The 22,093-nt window shown below is 40.2% G+C and overlaps 1 protein-coding gene across 1 annotated transcript in view; it reads right to left on the reverse strand.

Annotated features, from left to right (window-relative positions):
- The window catches only part of DOCK5 (dedicator of cytokinesis 5), a 166,128-nt gene that overhangs the window by 57,123 nt on the left and 86,912 nt on the right, over positions 1-22,093 (reverse strand). The window contains exons 11-18 of the mRNA XM_004685387.2: positions 19,334-19,406; positions 16,124-16,266; positions 13,825-13,950; positions 11,114-11,238; positions 9,599-9,697; positions 7,862-7,934; positions 5,775-5,878; positions 4,607-4,790 (exon numbers count right to left, since the gene is read on the reverse strand). Coding sequence (XP_004685444.1) covers positions 4,607-4,790; positions 5,775-5,878; positions 7,862-7,934; positions 9,599-9,697; positions 11,114-11,238; positions 13,825-13,950; positions 16,124-16,266; positions 19,334-19,406 — 927 coding nt within the window. The remainder of the gene's footprint in view (positions 1-4,606; positions 4,791-5,774; positions 5,879-7,861; positions 7,935-9,598; positions 9,698-11,113; positions 11,239-13,824; positions 13,951-16,123; positions 16,267-19,333; positions 19,407-22,093) is intronic.

Here is a 22,093-nt window from a genome sequence, read left to right on the forward strand (position 1 = left end):
AGAGCAGGGAGGCCTTACCTATACCCTTCCTGCAAGCCCCCAAACCCACTGTTCTCTTTTACTCTTCAGTGGCCATACTTGGAAATAATTCTGTGTCTTTGCATAGAGTCTCCCCTTTATCTGAATTGCCCAGAATTATATAACTCTATGCATTTATTTGTAAGCTCATACTTATACTTCAAGACCCATCTCAAACTGTATTCCTTCTGGAATCATAAAGGTATACTTGGCATACTCTTTCATATAAGTATACTCTTTCATCCTTCCTACAGCTTTGAATCCCCTGGGGACAGGAAGCACACTTCATTCATTCTGACACCCCAGCATAGTGCTAGGCCACTAATAGGTGCTCTGTGTCAGTTTGATGAGAGAATGGATGTATGAATAGATGGATGGAAGGAACCAGGCACAGTGAAGACACTGTGCTTGATAGAATTCTTCGACTCATTCATTCATTCAGTATGTAACAGGCACTGTGCTAGGCTTAGCCACTAGACAGCTTCCATCTTCCATCTCCTATTTCTGCCACAGGCTACTCAATGGTTCCAATCCATTCTTTTACTTCACAACACTTGTTGCTGCCAAGAGAAAAGGATGTAGGCACTTACTGGGGTGATTGGTGACCTGGGAAGTCTGCTGTCAAGTGCCTGCAAAGAATTCACTCACCAGCCCAGTGATTTGCTGCCTAGGGATGTTTGCATGCCACATGGCTCAGATCAGGAATATACTGGACGGATCAGGTCTTGGGCTAGTGAGGTGGTGGCACAACCGTACAGCCAGAACTTACTGTGCCTGTGTTCATGCAGGCTGCTGCATATGGCTCTATTTATTCTCGCTGTTGAATAGCATCTATCCCATTGCATGGCGTGCACTGCACTAAATGGAATTTACTCATTCCATTGTTGATAAACATTTGGGATTCTAGTTTTTGTGCTGTCACAAACAATTCTGCCAAAACATTCTCCCATGTCCATGGTACCCAGGTTTACCAGCTCTCTGGGGTACAGAACTGGTTCATCAGGCAGGACCATCATCAAGCACTGTGGACAGTATCCAAATGTTATCCCAAGTAGTCCTAATTGACTTTCCCATCTGAAGTATGTAAGAATCCAGATACTGTGAATACCAACACCCAAGTTAGGTTAGAGAATTTGGAAGAGGATCAAGCATCGTGAAATTTAAAATAAAGAAAGACTTCAAGGGATAGCATATGTTTTGTAGTGATAAATGTCTAGGTTCAGACCCAATCAACCACTTAATGAGCTTACGCAAAATATGAGCACTTTAACTCAATTTTCAATAAAGTGAAGCTAATAATGGCCAAGTTGGAGGCTTCCTGTGGCCAGTGTTGGGGAGTTAAACAAGATGCTGACTGTTAACAGCCTCCCCTTCTCTCTCTCCCCCCATAGGGGCCCCACTCCTGAGGGACCGGAATTGCTCTCTCCTTGTCTGGAACAACAAATCTATTCTCAGTGCTCACATGGGCCAGCAGCAAATGATCCCATCAAATCAGTCTGTTCTCATTTTGAAAAAAAAATAATAAAGTGGACCAAAGGTCAATGGCTTTTAACCTTTTAAGTCTGAATAGCCCTCCTAAGGCTAAGGGGAACGCCTTTGTCATGGACGCTGTTTGAGAGGCGCACAGCCACTCTCTGGATCAGAAAACACCCTGATACACTTGGTGATTTATTCATGTTCCTCAGCTTCTTCCTCCTCAGAATAAATTAAGTTGGCTTTTATAACTTGCGGCAGCGAAGACGAGCACAAACACATGAACTGTGTCTGGGAGGCCCCATTTCCTACCATGCGCACGATGTCTTTCTTGTCCTCCCCATCTTTCCGCCTTGATTTACTCCTACTAATTTAAATTTCACAAGTTACCAGAGGCTGTGGCTGCCACAGAGAGACAGCACAGGCGTAGAACATCCCGAAGATGGGTGACATATGTTACAGCAGATCAAGTGTCTTGCTACTGTCAATAAGCTTAGGAAGTTTTTTTTTAAAAGTAATTTTGTTCCTGTAGCAACACTGGCTCACACTGCTGTTAGTATTTTGGAAGTAGAGGGCCTCCTCCCTCAGGTGTGGGCCCAGACACACTAAATTTCTTGCTAAGAGAAGAGTGTATCGATATGGCTATCATTAGCAGAAATTCCTTCTGCGCGCCATTGTTACTTTCCAAACTTCTGGTGCTTGCTCTTTGAACTCTAGGCTCTGGGGAGGTTAACCTAGTGGGTATGTGAGAATGGCTGTTCCTCTCGACTGTACCCTTCCCAAGTACATTAATGCTTTGTGTTGTCTCCTACCATATTTTTAAATATATCATTTGACATTTCATAGTTACACATTTGGAAAATACCAAAAAAGAGTGATCAAAATAAAAAGTGTTCAAATTTTGGGAGCTTTTCTGTGTATGGATGATGACGCTAGCAATAGCTTCTATGTAGTTCTAGCTTTTAATACTTTATGTAGTTTTCTACGTCTGATGACATGCTGTTCTTTTGCTTTTACTTACTTAAATTTGCTTCACTTTTTGAAATATATACTACTACCCCCATTTTGAAGCTAAAGAAGCAAAAAGAGATCAAGAGATCTCTCAGCCACTATTAATGCAGAACTTGAATTTGAAACCAGGCAATTGGCTTCACTCTTAGAGTTGTATGCCACACAGTTTTTGAAAAGTTCATGTTTTTGACTATGTTTTCAATTTTTTTGACAGCTGCATGTTATCATTATATAATATATATACATAACATAAATAGCTATTGATATATATTGCATGTATGTGATACAGGTATTGTATATGTACAATACCTACCTACACACACACACACACACACACATATATATAAAATCATTATATCATTATGTAACTTAAATTAATCTGAACTACAGGATTTTGAACTGAATCACTATTTTACTATTGGAAAATATAATTTATAAATAAACTTGTAAATATGAATCTTTGTACCTTTTTCTCATTGTTGACTACATTTCCATTTTCTAATGTCTAATTCCTGGATCATAGGCTCTGAATAAATCAAAAGCTTATGATACACCTTCAACAAAATCTTTCATAAATATTGTACCATTTAATCCCATATCAGCAGTTTTTCATGGGCTGATTACTATGGTGTCGTGGCTAATACAACTGTGGCATGTCTTCTATGAAGCTCACAGTGTTTTCTGGCTTTATGTAAAATGAGGAAACTTCATTTTTTAGGCAGATTTAGGTTTACAGAAAACTTAAGCAGAACATACAGAGCCTTCCCATCTATCCCTCAGCTCTCCCCAGATTCCCCGGCACTGACATTTTGCATGAGCTGGCGCATCTGGTGTAACTGAGAGCCAGTACCACCTAACTTATGAACCCGTCCGTACTTTACATGCGGTTCACTGCATGGAATGTTCTGTGGGCTGTGACAAATGTTAAAGATCGTGTATCCATGCACCTATTATAGCACCACATAGCCTAATTTTACTGACCTAATGATGAGTAAATGCTCTACCAATTCACCTCTTCTTTTCCCTTTGCAACCAAGGATCTTTTCACTGTTTACACGCTTACACCTTCTCTTTCTGGATTAATTTTTGGTGCGTGTATTTCCACTTTCCCATAGCTATCAGCCTTGAGCTTCGCTCTGTTCAGTATAACCACTTGTCCAGGTGGAAATACTATCCTTATTCTCTAGCCAACTGTGATTCATCAAAACAAACAATACTAACCGTTTCTAAGGCTCAACCAACACCTGATCCTTGAGTGTACCTGATACCCAAGCTGTTTTGTCTGTTTTGCAGTTCCCTAAGGCACAGCCCTTTCCAGGTTCCTCAACCAAATCTTCTAAAAGGCCAAAGGAATGGATCCCCTATACAGCAGGTGAGATACGGAATTTCTCAGGCATGTCCCCTGGGCAGCTGATTCTTGGCTCACGCTGCTCAGCAGGACTCATTATATATTACATAGTTTAAATAAACAAGAAGTTGGTATTGGTGAGCAAATGCCATGATGTACATTAGAGAAGTTAAAGCTGACAGCAGAGATGTTAAAGAGGACCAAAACGGAGCCCTACTCAATACTCAGCAGTCAATTTTATGGAAATGTCTTGACTGCTTCGGGGGAAAAAGGGAAGAGGGAACTAAACTGGGGACAAATGGAATTCTACCAAGAGACTGTCTCTACTCTACACCAGACCCATTTGGGTGGGAGACTGGGATTTCCTTGCCAATTTCCTGTCCCTTTTTGCCATCTCTTGTTACATATGTTATAAACAAGACATTATTAGAGTTCTTTGCTATTTTGAAAGAAAGAAACACAACACTTTTGAATTTTTTAGCTTCTCTAAAGGAGTATGATATGATGGTAAACACACACAAACACACACACACACACACACACACAGAACCCAAACAGTTTTTATCCTATATGAAAGAGACAACGTAATCTAGAAAGGAGCTCAGCTATTTGGCTAGTATCAGCCACAGTATCCGTTGAAGAGCAGAGGGTAGAATCCAAAACACCTAGCGCTCTCTTCAGGAGACATGGACCTGTGGTCCACAGCCTGACAGAGCCCGGAAGGTAAGTCCTCATGCCACAACGGCCCACACCTACCATTCTGGGTGAGCTTTGTGGAGCAGATGAGGGTGGCAACCTGAAAGCTGTCCTTCGTGCTGTCCTTGGCTGCAGCAGAGCTGCTCAGGGCTTTGGATGCCTGCAGCTCTTTCTCTTCCATCTCTAACTTGGTTCCAGGAAGGGTGAGGTAGAACTTAGCGTCTTCCATTTTCTTGTTGTCACCCTGAAAATGAAGCATGGTTAGAATACCAAATGATGGACAAAATCTCTGACAGGTCAAGAAAAGTCGTTTCTATTGTGAGCACCGTTCATTTCCAGCATAAGAAAGGGTTGATTAAGTTAGGCGTAGATCCTTTCCAACTCTGGGACATTGTGATACTTGTCCAGAGTTTGAACCCAGAAATAATTTCAACATTGAAGGAAAGTGGAGTAAGTTATAAACTAGAAAGCAGAAAATTCCTATCTCTAATGTAAGTAAGTAGATGTAATAAAGAATAAGTTTGGAGTTCACTTTCTTGAGTCAGTGACTAGTCTCAATTGTACTTCAATGGGCTGATGGCTTGCTTGGGAAGAATTAAGTTGCTGTGATTTGTAAGACTATACACTATGGAGTCGTTAAGAAAAATGAACATCAGGTAGATGCATCTCAAAAAAACTCTGTGATATTGTTGGATAAATGAGGCCTTCCAGCATCTATTTTCTTTAGATGCTAAAATCTCAGTAGAAGCAATAGCCCTGTAGCAGTTAGAAGGGAGGAATGTAGACACAGTTGTTAGGGAAGGAGACGAGGTTCCACTGCACAGAAATGACGCCTGGCTCCGATGATATGAAAACCACTTCCTACCACACCAGGTGTGCTCTAACCAAGGCCGACAGCAATGGGCCACACTGCACAGCATGACATCAAGAGTGGAAGGCAGGAAGGTGGCCCTTGATTGTCACCACCACAGACACTATTTGCCTATGAGCAGAGATGCCTCTTAGGAGGCTGAGCAACAATGCAACTTGCCTTTTCCAGAAAGGAAATGTAGGGGGTATGACCATAGCCATCTGGGTTTCTAGAATTTATACACTTAGACAGCTATACACTATAACTTGGAAGAAGTTTCTGATGTTTATATATGCAAAACTAAAGGAAGCCTTAAGAGTCAGTTCAGAGGAGCCACGTTTCTCCAGTCTTTTGTGAGCCTGGCTTTGTCAGTAGCACCTTATACACCACCAGGTCGTGCCTCCCATCCTGCAGAGTGGTGCCGTCCAGGTTCATCAGTTTCACGAAGGCCACCCCAAATGCTCGCTCCGATTTATCTCTGGCTGAAAAGACAGAAATATATGTCTGAGCAGAGCAGAAAGAAACCAGAAAATGAAGGCTATCTTGGCTGAGTCACGTCTTGCTGTGGGGTGTGCTGTTGAGTCATGCTTTCATTAACACAGTTCATCAGGACACAATAGGTCATATATGCTGTGACTGTCACAGATTCCTCCAACGACATATTTCCCAAGATGAAATCTTCCGTACCTTCCTTTTCCTACATTCACATATGGGTGAGACCATCATCCACCCCATCATCCCAATCAGAAATGTGGGTACCGACTCCACCTCTCTATCTTAAACACCTCCAGAGCCAGTGTTTTTCTCTCTGCATCCCTTCTGTTCTGAACTGTGTTCAGGCCACCCTCATCTCTTCTCTGTATGTGTGATCTTCCTAACAATTCTCCCTGTCAACGTCTTTTTTCACCCAACACTACTACACTAGAACGAGTTCCAAAGTCATATCATATCAGGTTGACTGCGCTGTTCCAAACCCCATGCAGGAGATATCCTAATTCTGTTGCTGTAAGATAGACTGAGTGAAATATTTATTATACACTAAGGTTTATAATATTATCTATGGCCTCTCCCTTTCTCATCCTTCCAAATATTGGCCTAGGTGCCAAGGAGGTGTGGGTATTTGTATCCTGCAGCATTTAAGGAGGAGAGTCTAGCTTCCTAGGTAAGCAGAGGATCTCCTGGTCTTCAGGTATCCCTTACTTGGATGCTATGACGGGGGGAGCTCATGGCCTGTTCTCAAAGTCTCAGAAACTAACGGTCTGAAGAGCACCCCACTGATTATACTATAATTTGTTTATCCATTCTTCTGTTGATGCCACTGGATATGTCCAATGGGGAAGATATTATGGATAAAGCTATTATAACCATACGCCACACGACCACACTACCCTCAAATGGCCCTGCAACCTGCCTCAATATAGCTTTTATCCACCATGATCTGGCTCAGGTCCACCTGGAATCAGACTGCTAAGGTATCTGATGCCACTTACTAGAGCTGTGAACTTGCAGACATTGCTTATCTCTGTTTTGCTATATATAAATTTGGATAAAAGTAGAATAAACCTTGTTAGATTATTATGGTTATACATAAAAGAGTGTATAACTAGAGTTTCACGTAGTGCTTTGTAAGTGTTTTCTTAGCATTATGTGGCTGCTGTCTGAAACTGCTGGCTTTAGACTATGCTGAACTACAGGAGGGGCAGCTAATACTATGATTCTACCCACTGCTCCCTTGTCAGTCCTGCTGAGTCTGCTTTGTCGTTGTCAAACACAGTTCTCTACCATCACTCTTCACGATCGAGTCTCAACGAGGATGTAGGAAATTTGATGCATAAATGCCCAGAAGGGATAAGTCCTGTGTGCTTGTTTCTGAGGTAGCATGTCTCATACTTTTCAGAGGTAAATTGGTTGTTTACTTGCTCAACTTCCTAAATTGATCATAGAGATGCTATCAAATTTCTTTGTTCAGATTTGAGAACAACATCTTATGAACTGTGATCTAAGACTCAGAATAATGTTTAAAGAAAAAATTATTCAAACTTGGGGCTAACAGATTAAGCTGTCTTCTTGCTGTAGGAATATAAAATTCTCAACAGTGTCTGGGAGGAGACAACACACAGCGTTTTCTAACCGAACTGACTGTGAAATCCTTTTCATCATAGATCCTCTGCTAGCATCTCAGTGGACTTAGGATTCACAGAACATATTTTATCCTCATAGCATATAACTCACAGAACATTTGGGGGGAAACTCTGGTATAAATGATAAACAGTTCTTGGAAGGCTAGAAATATTTGTCTTTCTGCTTTCCTTGGCACCAATTAATCCTGAAATAAAGATGCCAAGAATCTAGTTCCCAAGTATCTTCTCCAGATGCACAAAAGCTGTCAAGCAATAATAGATACTTTTTTCCAATTGTAGATACTTTTTTAAATGGAAATATGTCACAGACCTCCTAATACTCACATTCTTGAGATGACCTGTGTCTGAAGGTAAATCTTATATGGCAGCGGGTGACTTCTTCTATAGCAATGGATACCTATATAAAATAAGGAATTAATAGTTTATATAATTAATAGATATATATATACAATATGTAATATGTATTCATGTAAGATATAATTATAGTCAATATATCATATACTTGTAATATATTAATAGTTATATGTAATTAATCATTTGTATATGATTAATATAGATAATAGTTTATGTGTAGGTATATATACACAGTATTTTATACTCACAGTATTTTATAGAACCAGGTTCGCTTTTAGTTTCTCACCATAGCACTCATTACTTTAGAGTAAGTCTTAACATGAGATTTTACTCAAAGGAAGGTTAGCTATTTCAAACCAAAAGAATCTCAAGAGGAGATCATCTGTTATTTTTCAGATCCTGAGAATAGACATATTCCAAGATATTTCAAATTTCTAGTATTTTCTTAAGTATGAAACAGGAAAAAGAAATCTACACAGGACATTTCAGGTTGTAAGACACTACTGATGTGGTACTGGTGAGGGTCTTTAAAACAGAATGAAAGCGTAGAATGGTCCCTGCCCGGTAGTGCCATGGGTTAGAGAGCAGCACTGCAAGTGAGCAGCAGCCGCATCAGTGCGAGTTCGATCCCTGGTTCTGGAGGTGACCACATGGCGTGGCAGACCTCTCCTGACCCTCCTCCTGCTCCCCTCAGCAGTGTATTTTGCCGATCTGCCTGTTCTGCTCTCTGGTGAATCCTCTCACCACCCCTGCGCCTCTGGCCTGTACCCCAGTTCTATATGCACAAATAAATAAATCTTTAAAAAAAAAAAGTGCAGAATGCTGGGGACAAGGAAAATGGTGACACAAAGCAATAAAAAGGCTGACAACTGTGGCAATCAATTAAGCAAACTGTGGCAAATCACACACTGGATCTGCTTGTCATTCTGTTCTAATATTGATCAGCAAGAAAACAACCCAGGCCGATGCTAAATGAAACAACACTGTTGCTTGAGGACCAGATTTATTTTTTTCATATAAACACGGTAATTCAAAACATTGGATGTATCTAAAATTGTGTTAAAATGGTCGCCGATGAAATGTGATATGAATGGAGCATCTTTTTGGCATTTTCTGTGAAAGAGCTCATAAAAACCCTGACGGGCAGAAGGAGCTGGTGGGGCCGGGCACTCCAAAGCGGGCCCCAGTTCAAGTCTGACACTAAGCAGCTGTGGGGTTTGGGGAAGTCGCTAAACGTCTTGGCGTCCTGGGACCTAAGCAGCTGGCAGACATGACAACACCTGACTGCTGTAGCCAGAGGGCTACGGTGAGCCTCCTGTGAGATGACGGACCTAAAAGGCACTTTGGAATTTCTAATACGCACAGTTAAACTGTAAAGAGGCCTGGTCAAAGGCCAAGTTAAAAAAAAAAGTAACAGTCTGCAGAGGTGAAAATTTCCACTTGGTTTGGGCCACCCTGGCAGCCTGGAAGAACCACAACTTTCCTTTATTCCAGTTTCGACACATTTAAAAATGAGAATGTTATTTAAGCGAGCTGAGTTTACTAAAGATAAATGCTCTTCTCCAGAATTATAACTACAGATTCCTTTCTCACTGCACACCACAGGAACTCAAGTTCAGGATAGGTAGGAATGATGTGTGGGTGACGAGCAGAGAGGAATTTAAACAAGGCTAATACAGAATGGCGGGGCAAATGGCACCTTCTCACCTTGACTGTCTCGTACCAACACGGCTGCTTGACTTGGTAATAGACGACTGATTTGTACTCTGAAATGCCTTCATATCCAGCACCAGGATGAATTGCTTTCTTTGGATGGAAAGGAAAAGAGTTAGGTGGGCATAATACCCTCTAGAAAAGTTACTGCTCTCTCCAGGAGTCTCCTGCCCACCATAAGGCTGGTGTGTGCCTTGCACTGACACATGCAAGGATCACATTTGAGGGAAGAGAGTAGAGTGAGAATAAGTTTGTGCTACTTTCTGTGAGGATCTGAGTAACTAAATGGGGTGATCATGTAGAGACATGGCACCACCTTAACATCCTTAACATTCCTCTTTGCATAACTTTTATTTTCTCTTCCATCCTACCCCATACCCTGTGGCATTTCTCTCTCAGCACCCGGATGCCTAGTGAAGGTGACCAGGAGTGACAGCACATGATTCCTCCCTCCTGCCTATACTTGCTCTGAGAACCTGGCGGACATTCATTCAAACTTAGGCTATGTCCATTCCTAGCAAAGGAACACTTGGCTCAGTAGACGCAGGCGTCAATAGGGGCCTACCAGCCAGCTAGGAGGGTCATGAACTGACTGACCAGGTAAAAAACTGAACTCAAGTGAGTCCAAGGGCTCTAGTAATAAGTCAGCTGCCACCCTGACTCACAGCCTTCTGTTTATCCCTCCATCACAGACTATGACTTGACTTAGGCCATTGTTTGAGTACAGTTTGAAGATTATCATTTCCATGGGGAGTGAGGAGGTGGTATACTTCACTGTATGTTCAAGAACCTACATGATGAGGCTGTCAGGGAGCTGAATAGGTGGAGGGCTGATTCTTGATTCCAAAGCAGGTAGCTGACTCAGTAAGAGCAGCCAGATTTCAGTAGGGACAACAAGAGGTGTCTGTAGCCACCGCCTGCGGATGCTTCTCTTTGATGTCTCAGAATCAAACCTGATTCTGAGAGAGAACAGCTCTGCACTGGAAGCCAGGGCACCTGGGTCCATCCCTGGCATTCCCTGAGAAAGCAACTATCTACTTGGACTGGAGTTTCCTGATGACAAAAATAAAGAGCAGTGGCAACTGAATGCTAACACAGAGCTCCTCACGTTAATAGCTCTGCTGCGCACTTAGCCTTCCGGTTCTGTTCACCAGCTGAGGAATGTGCCTTTCAATGCCTCTGGGCACGCACACCACTTCCTTCAAGCTGCATAGGAATGTAACATGGCTTGAAAGTGTTTAAATACCATGAAAATGACAGAACCTCTGCATTAGAATTTTATACATGAAATAATCAGTGGCTTGAAATATTTCTTAACATAGAAGAAATATGAAAAGAAGAATCGAAATGGGCTTAATAGCAAAACCTGTAACTACTTTTCTCATGTTGATTAGATTTCTTTTTTTTTCATTATGAAAAATCAAATGCTCCCAGTTGACATCAGGTCAAGGCCACTGTACTGTACAGAGGTGTGTGACTGCAGCAAGCTTTCTAGGGGACACCACACACCTCCTGGAGTCTGCCTTCTTCATCGTGCACAGACATGGTCACCTCCACGTTCTTTGGCGTCTTCTTTTTCCCCTTGTCAAACTCGCCATGGATCAGGGTGACGTAAATGTCATTCCGGACATCTCCTACAAGTAACAACAAAGCATGCTGAGAGAAGTCATTTCTCATTTTGGGCATGTAACAGATATAAAAGGTGGGCAAAGTATGAAAGGCACTGACTTTATACAGCGATTTTTTTACACATACTGTGCTCTTCAGCTTATTTCAATTCTGCTTGTCCTTACCTACCAAGATGTCTTTCAAATATAGTTTTAAAAGATTAAAGCTTCTCAGTAGTAATTCTTGGTTTTCTTCTTAATACTTGTTGCCTAATGATAACATATATCTTATTAGTGTATAGTGGCAGATTTTTGTTCAGTAGTGCCTTGGAGAGTGTGATATTTTAACACATCTGAGACTAGTGAAGCTAATACTTACTGAATGCTTATTATGTATCAGGCACTGTTCAAGGTGACATAAGCATTAGTTATTAAAATCCATGTAACAACCTTATGAAATAATTTCTGAAACTCGCAGTTTACTTCATGTTTATATAATTAAGCTTAATTGTTTTTATCAATTCCAGAGTCATTTTTGCTCGTCACTTTTTTTTTTACCAGTACAAAATTCTAACTGCACTATATTAACTATCTTCCAATGTAAGACATAAACTTGACAGCCCTATCCGAAAACAGGAGTGCACTTTCCAGCACTTATCATTTCCATCATTACATGAGTGGAAAAACAATTAAAGTTTTGCCGTGAAGAAAAGGGGCTTATTTATATGTTACATTTTGGAATCTTAATTGACATAATCTTGTCAATGAAGATAATGACAACTGGTATAAAAAGTCTGATACAGTAACTTCATGAGTAGTATTTGTCTCAAAGTATTAAAATGCAGTAATGATTTATGGGTATTCTTTGTGTTTGATGAAAGTAAAAACTTGGAAACATTCTCAACTTATCGCCATTGACAAATGTTTGAATTAATGATAGCACAATCAGACAAGAGTGAAGCATCTACCTACTCATTTAAAACTTACTGAGCAGCCACCCTGTACCAGGAATGGTGCTAGCTGTTGGGGAGATGATGGTGAGCCTCACTCACATACAGCTTATAGCCTAGTGGTGGAGAAAAGCGTTGAGATTATATAAGCAATGAAATGTGCCATAATAAATGAAGGAACAGGCCAGGCTCTGTGAAAGCATAATACGATGTTCCAACCTTATCTGAAGGATGTGGGAATCTTTCCTTTGAGCTGACACTGGTGGGATGAGAGTAAAGAGAGAGTAGCATGTGCAAAGGTAGAAGACAACCTGACAGATGTCTTGATGGGGAGGGGGCGATCTCGAATGAGATGAGGCTACAGAGACAGACAAAAGACAACTCTCCCTGGGACTTGCAGGCCAAGTTAAGATTTTGGATATCCATCCTAGATTTTAAAAAAAGTCATCAAAATGTTTTCAGCAATGGACAAAAATCAGGTGGGCTTTCATAAAAGATCATTTATGCTGCTGTGTAGAAAAAGAATCAGGAAAACTAATTGAGAAGCTGTTGAGAGGCAATTGTCCAGAAGAGAGTTAATAGTAGTTACAACTCAGGTCGTAGTGAAGGGGATGGATCTGAAAGGTCTTTGAAAGGTGAAACTGTGGCCCTCACTAGTGGCGCCATGGGTTAGGACGCAGCACTGCAAGCTGGCCGCAGGTGCTTCAGTGCATGTTCGATCCCAAGCCCCAGAGGTGATCCACATGGCGCAGCAGACCTCTTCTGACCCACGCACTGCTCCCCTCAGTAGTGTATTTCGTCAATCTGCCTGTTCTGCTCCCCACTCTGTCTCCGGTAAATCCTTACACCACCCCCTGAAGCTCTGGCCTGTATCCCAGTTCTGTATATATACATAAATATATCTTTTTAAAAAATAAATAAAAGGTGAAACTGGCAACTAATTTTGGTTGAAGTGTCAGGAGAAAGGGGGTGTCAAGGGTGACTCTCGAGTGTCTTATTTGTGCACCTGGATGGATGCAGGTGCCATTCTATTAGATAAAAAACAATAGAAGGGCCAGGTTCAGAAGCACAGGACTTTGAGTTCCAAATGGGGATGTTTGAGTAAGCATTAACCAGTAAGCGAGAATAGCGACCCTGCCAGGGGTAGGCAAAGCAGTCAGATCTATGGTAACAGAGTCTCAGGGCTAGAGATAGGGATTAGGATGCAAGTAGCCCACAGAAGGCAAATGAGTGGACCAGATCACTCTGGAGAGAACACAGGTGAGAGGGTTGGAGGACTCATTATGGGTTGAATTATGTCACCTAACCCACATTCTTATGTTGATGTCCTAAACTCCAGGACTTCAGAGTGTGACTGTATTCAGAGAGAGGCCTTCATAGGGTAATCAAGGTAAAATAAAGGCACGTGATGGGTCCTTGCCTACCATAATTTGTGTCCTCACAAAAGGAAATCTGAACAGAGAACCTAGGAAAAGACACAGAAAGATGGTGACCATCTACAAGCCGATAAGGGAGGCATCACCATTGCTGGTATCGCCCACTGGCTCGGTACTGCTGACTGGAGGTAACAAAATCCTACTTTGCTACTGTCCTCTTCAAATTAGCTGCTACATGAAAGTATGCCCTAAAAAGATGCAGAACAAGTACCAAGCCAAGTGTTTACCTGGAAGAATTATTTCTGGAAAGCCCATTTTCCGGGCTATTGCTGTTGATCTGTCCACCAAGTGTGAAAAATTCTTCTGAACCTGCGTGAGATCCCCAGGCAATAGTTTCAAGGACACCCAAAGTCCTTTAAAGAAATAAAAGATAAACTTAGTTCGGTGTTATGAGCTAAATAATAAACAACATAAATATTGAGCAAGTACATGCATTCTATTGATAGACAGATGTCTTATTATAACCACATTCTCTTTCGGTTGACTTGTAATTTTAATGACACTCCAATCAAAACCAAACCAGGACTTCTTAGACAATTAGACTGAGGCATAACCAGATATTTGTTTGGGGGAGAAAACAAGTTATAAAGATGGCACTTAACAGAAAATCAAGGGCCATACAACTATTAAGCAATAGTAGTTGTAGAAGTAGTGATAGTGTTGGTAGAAAAAGTGTAAAAAGGTGTAAAATTTTGTGGAAACAATGGGATTAAGTACTTTACAGCAATCAAATATATGGCAAATAGGTAGGAAAATAATAACAGAAACAATTTCATTAAAAAGCTGCATAATTTTCTTGCTACTTTGAACACAATTTAATTTTGCATTAAAATAAATTCCTAATACAATAATATAAAAGTATATAGAAAAAAGAGGAATTTTTAAAAGTGTATACTGATTAAATCACTGAGAATTTGTCATTTTTCTAAGTAAAGAAACATAAGGAAAACACAAAAACAAAAAATTATGTACAAACTGAAAGTTTTAAAATTCATCAAAATGTAAAAGATTCTGTAAAATGGTACAAAAATTCATAGGAAATTATGAGTTTATACTCATTAAAAGGAAAAACTTTAAATGTAGTCAAATAAATAGGATATATACAATTTACAAGGATGTAGAAGAAACTTATAGATACTTGGCAAACCAAAAAATGGGAAACTTGGTAAATAAGACAGCATAACCTTCAGCTATATGAAGAGTTCACAAAACTTAAGGAAACTTTAGAAAACTCACAAACGCATAGGAACACTAGATCATTCACCTTTAAGCAGATGCAAGAGGACCTTAAATTAACACCTTTCAAACTGGGAAAGGTTTTTAAATACTACTTTGCAAAGCAGGCAAAATGCTAATTAATGTCTACCGGTAGAAATCTATGAAAACCAATCTGATCGATAGTATAATCTGGGTTTAAGGCTGCTCTAATCATTGACCCATAAGTCCTATTTCTGGATATTTTGTGGAGAAATAGTTCTAAAAGTGGAAAATACTTCATGTATAAAGGTAGTCACAGTAGTTATCTAAATGTATAGTGTTGACAAATTAGGAAGCATTCAAGTGTTTAATTCATTACTTTAAATCCAAATGCTGGAATAATATACAGCCACAAAAAATACTTTGGATAGCATATAAATATTGTTTTGTTAAGCAACAGAAGTTATTTTTTAAAAAGTAATTGCATGTAAACAGCAATCTCTTCAATAGAAAGTTTTTCCACTCTCGCTGAATATACCATTGGATTAGGAGTCCTAAAGTGACAAAAATATTTTAAGTTATTTGTTTTCAGATTCTTTAATGATTACTGATGTGTTCAATAGCTGTAAACGCACAGGAAACTAAATATGCTGAAAGTAATGTGTCCTGGTTGTTCTACTTGGGAAGGTGGTTATAGGATGGTGAAAAAAAAAAAAGGCGACTCAATATTCAAATTCAAATATATCCAAAATCTTCACCACCCTTGGATTTTAATTAAAATTTTGAATTATTTTTCTTTGTTACCTGAATTTAAAATGCAGTTTTAATACCTAGCACTTCTCTTAATTAAAACTGTGCCAACAGAACAATACATGGAATTACTAAAAACTTTAAGTTTTGCTAGTGAGCCTATTATTTTATACTAATACATGTTCATTTGTAGTACTTTGGTCTCTTTCCTATCAATTTTAGGAAAGCTAAAGTAATAAACATATTCAGAGTAGAATATATATTGTGCCCCAAACTTTTTTTTTTGGTGCATTTATGTAGGTCAGTGTTGGGATTACAAAGCAGAAAAAAAACGAGGAAAGATTCATGGGGTAAAAATTTGTTCCATGAAATTCAGAAAACACAGCTGTGGCCCCGTTCAGGGCTGGCACCTTCTCGGAGCGCATCAGTATCCAGTAGCATCACGCAAGCGGAGGTGGGGAGAGCCCAACAGGGTCTGCTTTGCAGCAGAGACACGACATGAAGGGGCAGGAGTCCAAGAACCTCACTGGGAATGGCACCTCCCGGGACCCTCCCAGCTGAGAACTCAGGGCCGTGCACCTTGTCCTTTGTGATTCACTTCCTTCCCTGCTATCACTTTATTCAAGACTGAAGTGAGTGGCTCATTTTCCCCAATCACGTGGGATGTTATCAGCGGTGACATGATTAGCTGCCTCTGCCGGATATACGTTTCCATTGCAATTCTGGGAAAGACAGAAAGGAGAGGTGAGAAAAAAAAAGAAGTTGGTAGCAGTCTCAGAGAGTGGTGACTCCTAAGGGAAACAGAAATACTAAATATTCTTAATTGCAAGGCTATCTATTTTTCATGGGGCGCCTATCTGAGACACCAATTTCATCTTGGAAATAACTCGGAGCAATGAAGGAAAACAAAAACAAGAACAAACCAAATGTTAACCACTAAATCGGGGCAATGGCTGCTGCCTTTACATGGTGGGAGAGGCTACTGCGATGGGGTAGAAGGACCAGGAGAGGGACAGGAGACCCAGCAGCCTCCTGTTCGCTTGCACTTGACAATGAGCTTCAGGAGGGTCCCCTTTCCTGGCCTTGTGGACACGGGTCACGTCAGCGTGTGAGAGCAGCACAGGCAGAGGCATCTGGAGTGTGTTTTTAGGCTCCCCTGTGATGACACTGGACAAGCAGCAGCAAACAAGCTTCACTTCAATGGTCACAGCAGGCTGAGGCTCGCGGAGAGACTCAAACACAGCGCCCTTTTACTTGACAGCACTCAGCACTATCAGGAACTAACATCAGCCTGGCGCAAGACAATAGGCTCCAGTCTTCTCTGGGGTGGTTTTATTCTTAGGCCAGCTTTCCAGAGGGTTCAGATCTGAATCCTGACAATAGGGGGAAAATACTGCAATGTGTTTACTGAAAACTCGGATTGTGATGGTCTGAGCTGTTGTTTCCTTAGATGTTGTGGTAGCATACCACTAGCACCTTCTCCAAACAGAATACACTAGAAAGCTTTTGAGGTAAATAATGCAAGCAAGCTTGACCATAAATCTTAAGAGTGAAATGCCAGAAGCTGAAATTTGCAACATAAGCATTTTAGAGGCGACTGGCTGCACAGTGAACTGTAATGACAAGGGGCTCAGCTCCTCCCACAGCACTGTGCTCTGTGGTGAGGCATTCTGAGGGCTATTTCAACACGGCTGCGGGACAAGCAGGGAGGCCACTACCAGAGAAGAAGCCCCTCCACAGGTGAAACAAATATATGTACATATTTCAGACACTTTCATATCCATGAGTACTGCTCCTATGTTAGACATACTGAAAGGAAACATTATGTATATAGTTATAGATGGAGCAGAACAACTTTCATATCTACAAATACTGCTATTTGATATATACTTATAATTCAATATTGTATATGAAGCAGAATAATTTTGATATTTATGAGTGCTGGCCCAATTTGATTATATTAATAGTTAAAGATATTCACAAAGAATAATTTTTGTTATCTGTGAATGTTATCTGATATCTATTTGAATCAGAATTTTTGTATCTATGAATACCATCATCCCTATCATTTATATGTATATATGTTATATACTTCATGTAGCTTTTATATCATGAATGCTGCTTTAGTATACATGTGATACTATATACATGTACATAATACATATAAAATAATTACCTATGTGCACATATAATAAGAACAGCACTCATCGATATGAAAGTTATATATATACTTATATACGTATGTTTATATTACATCTTTATATATTTAAATGTACTTGCACTTACTCAATTTTTGTTTAAATTTTTATTTGTACATAATACATATATAATTTATTAATTATTAAATTTAATGTATTCAATATACGTACTTAAATATGTAGTTATGTATAGTGGAGCAGCATGTATGATTTGAAAGTTATCTCATAATTAAGATTAGCATTAAGCTAATGAAATATTTACTATATCATATTCTTGAAGGGTCAGTATATAAGTGATAGAATACTAAAAGATCATATTTCTAAAATAACTAATATCAGCCTCTGTATAAATTATTCTGCATAATCTGTTTGTATTATATTCATATACATTATATACATGTGTGAGTACAAGTTGTTAAAAGTTTTGTGTGGTTAAAGTACAAAGTTTTCTTTTTAGTTGATTCATTGGTGTCCAGCTCAGAAAGGCTTCCAGATCCTTGCTATTATATATTTTTAGTTTCCTGTAGTATTTTAAGATCTTTAGCTCTTACATGTTTAATCACTTGGGGTTTAGAGTATATGAGATGTCAGATCAGTTCTAACAGGTTTCTGAGATGGGTAGCTAGTTTTCCCAAACAAGTGTGCTAGACAGCTTATCTCTCTCTATATTGGTTTATTATTGATATTTTTATAATATGATTTTTAAATAATACAACCATATTATTTTTTTTTAAATCATGCATTAACTCAAAGATCCTCAGGCTGGTTTCTGCAATTTTCAGTTTGTGATACTGATCTGCTATCCCAGCGGCAAGTTGGCTGAGTCACCTTCTGACATGCCTGCCCTGTGGGGTCAGGCCTGACCTGGGCCGCCACCTTTGCAACTGTATAAGGAGCAGGACGGCGAGTCAGCCGTGGTGTTTATGCATGCATTCTTCAGACACACGGGAATGAGATTTGCTCGCCAGCAGCTCCCAGCAGCCCACCCAGGGCCAGCCCCTCATTAAGGCCAGTGGGTGGTATTCTGTGCATATCCTTCCACGGACCCAGGCTGAATTTTCTCCACTTGGAGATGAGTCAGTCCTTCACTCCTGCACTCCTAAATCCTTGCAACTCAAAGCGTGGTCCCCAGGCCAGCATCACCAACACCATCTGGAAGTTTGTTGGGTGCAGACCTACTGGGTGCCTTTTTGCCTTTTCACAAGATCCCAGGGTGATTCATGTGTGTTACAGTTAGAGAAGCTGTATGTGATTCCCAATGTGATTCCTGATTTTCTGTGACATCTGCTCCATAAGAGAAAGCACAACTAGACTGACATTTCTGACAATTAAATGCACTATCCTCTGGTTTCCCATTTGCTCCTTAATATTCCTATTGTCATTTTGCTAGAAACAGGAAAGTTAACTTTACCCTCTTAAATTAGAGTACAAAGGATTTTATATAAAGTCTCCTGTCAGTTCTGACAATCTTTTAAGAGGCTTTCCTTCCTTACCTGAGCAAATGGTGCCCGGCACTACTTGTATGTTAACACATCACCTACAAGTCTAATCCAGGTCTCAAGTCACCTGGGATAAATGCCAAAGTACTTACTGCTGAAAGGGAATAAAATGCTGCTTTTCTTCATCATCCACCTTCCCATGTATGATATCAGTAATATCCATCACTAGGAAAAAGATAAATGTAATTAAAGAAACTAATGGCTTCAGGCCTCGCTAGTTACAATGGAAAATTACAGTCTCAGCAAACACAGACACATAGACACTGGAGGAAGAAAGGGACTAAGAGGGCCATTTCTTTCTTTCTTTCTTTTTTTTTTTTTTTGCCAATGGTGATTCTGTATTCCCAGCCAAGTTGAAGAGTAATTCACCCAGCTCATGCAGGGCTTGGATTTTCTCAGACTAACCCTGAAGACTGTTCCTTTAAAAAAAAAAAAAACCAACCAAACAAACAAAAAAAAACCTGCAAGACGGGGTCACTAATTCTTGAGAAATACGAAACTGGATTACTTTCGAGTAAGATCCAGAGAAAATATATTTTGAGCACAGATGCCAACAGATTTAAAGACTTGGGAAGAAAATCAAGACTTGAGTGGTCATCTCTCCCTTTGACTTGACATATTCTCACCTGGTTTCAGGGCACAGGAGCACAGAACAGATTTGCTTCTTCATGTTCGAGAAGAACAATTAATATATAGCACAGTTCTAAGTCTATGGCCCATATTATCTTATTCCTACAAATATCAGTATTAGTTCTACCTTAAGAGATGAGGAAACTGAGCACAGGAGAGGTAAGTATCTTAGCCTAGGTCAGAGGTTTTAGCTGGCAAAGCTAGGTACGGCTTACTTACTAGTAGTGGTAAAACAATTAGCATTATTCTATAGCTACTGAAATTAGGCAGGGACCACGGCAAGAAGGAGTCACTTGGTTAATAAGTTACAATCTTACTATAAAACACAAGCTAACAATCAATTTTCCTGATAAGAAGTTTGAAGATGAAAAGAAATACTGAGCTATGAGACACTTTCAATAGAAAAAACAAAGGGATAGCAATGCCTTGTCAACGTATCCCAAACCACATGGTGTGCAAGGTTTGGGAAATTTGAACGTTGGCAAAAGGAAAGTGTAGAAGTAGGCATGACACGCAGCCCTTCAGGAAAGCCTGCGAAATCAAAACATTTATCTTTGACTCCGCCAAGCAGGTGCCTTGTTAACACTATCTACTCGTTCCCAAACTCATGTTCAGCATCAACACTCAGAGTGAATTTATCTCCTCTCCATCCCACCACCAACATCTTGAACAAACACACACACATATACACAGAAAAAAGTGTCAGGCTTGATGCTGGGCTCACTCTGGCCCATGTGAATGAATAGGACTTAAATTCTTTTATGGGACAATAAAGAAATTGCTGGAGAGATGGTTACACTGTCCAGGGCGAGGGGCCCTTGCTTTTCTGTGATTTCGTTTTGGTTCTCTTGCAGGAAGTCATTGATGCTGTCCCTTCTGGTCAAAGACTGGGACACTGTGACAGCAGGTGGAGCAGAAGAAGGCAAAAAAGAAACACGGGTCCAGGGCCTCAGGGAAGAGTGACCTCGTCACTGCATACAGACCTTACAAGGGCGATCTGATAGCATGGAGGTTCTGGTTCCCTGATCCAAGGGTGGAACGAGGGCATTTTGTGGATAAGTGTCAAAATTTCTTAGTGCACAAATTTCAATGTAAGATAAAGAACATGTTTCCTCAATTTAATAAAATACAGGGCAAAATGTCTGGACTCTTAGAAGGCTGTGGGGTTTGACCCACTTTGAAAAGTAATTACTCACCAGGGAGAATTTTATTCCATTGAAATTAGTATGTGGCCTCAGGCCGGGAGTATTCCAACAGTCACAGCTGAGGTTTTAGAATGAGTATACACAACTGTACATAAGAATGTGCTGGGCCAATCCCACTCCTAGGTATCTACCCAAAAGACATAAAAACACTGATTGAAAAAGATACCTGCACCCCCATGTTTAAGGCTGCTTTATTTACAGTTGGAAAAACATGGAAGCAGCCCAAATGCACAAAAATAAATGACTAGATAAAAAAGATGTGGTACATATATACAATGGAATATTACTCAGCAACCAAAAAAGAGAAACACATGTCTTTTGCAGCAACTTGGATGAGCTGGAAAAGATCATGCTTAGTGAGATAAGCCAGAAAGAGAAAGAAAAATACCGGATGGTTTCACTCATAGCAGGAGTATAATGGACCAGGCGAGAAAATAACAAGAATAATGAACAACCATATACCAGAGATGTTTTGCGGGGGTGGAGTGGGGAATGGGATCAAAAACGGGGGGTGGGGAGGGAAGTGCACGGGATTATGGTGATGGCACACGGGTGACTTGGTGATGGGAAACCCGCGGGGAATACAATTGAGATGGAAAAAAAAAATGTACAAAATGATGTGAAAATAAACTGTTATAAAAAAAAAAAAGAGAACTACCCTATGGGGCAAAAAAAAAAAAAAAAAAAAGTGTGCTGGGCATGGGAGGGAGAAAAACATGAGGGTGAAGACTTAGAACCCAAGGGCAGGTAACTGCAGCCCCAGGCAGGAAAACACTGGGGTCCAATTCTGATGACGACAAGCAGGTGCATGTTGTACTGTCTCTGCATCTGCCTCCTTTCTCCCACCCCTGCCCCCGCTTCCTTTTCTCTTCCTTTTTTTTCTTTACAAATTTTTCTTTCTTGACTTATTTTTCTTTAAGAAAATTTTAGCATGGTAAATAAAATTTACCATCTTAGTCATGCTACGTAAAATTCAATGGCATTAACTTAAACCAGATGTGTTCCTCTTCCCCAGCT

The sequence above is a fragment of the Condylura cristata genome, unplaced genomic scaffold (genome assembly GCF_000260355.1).
Source record: "Condylura cristata isolate star-nosed mole 26May11 unplaced genomic scaffold, ConCri1.0 scaffold00018, whole genome shotgun sequence".
NCBI classification, from domain to species: domain Eukaryota; kingdom Metazoa; phylum Chordata; class Mammalia; order Eulipotyphla; family Talpidae; genus Condylura; species Condylura cristata.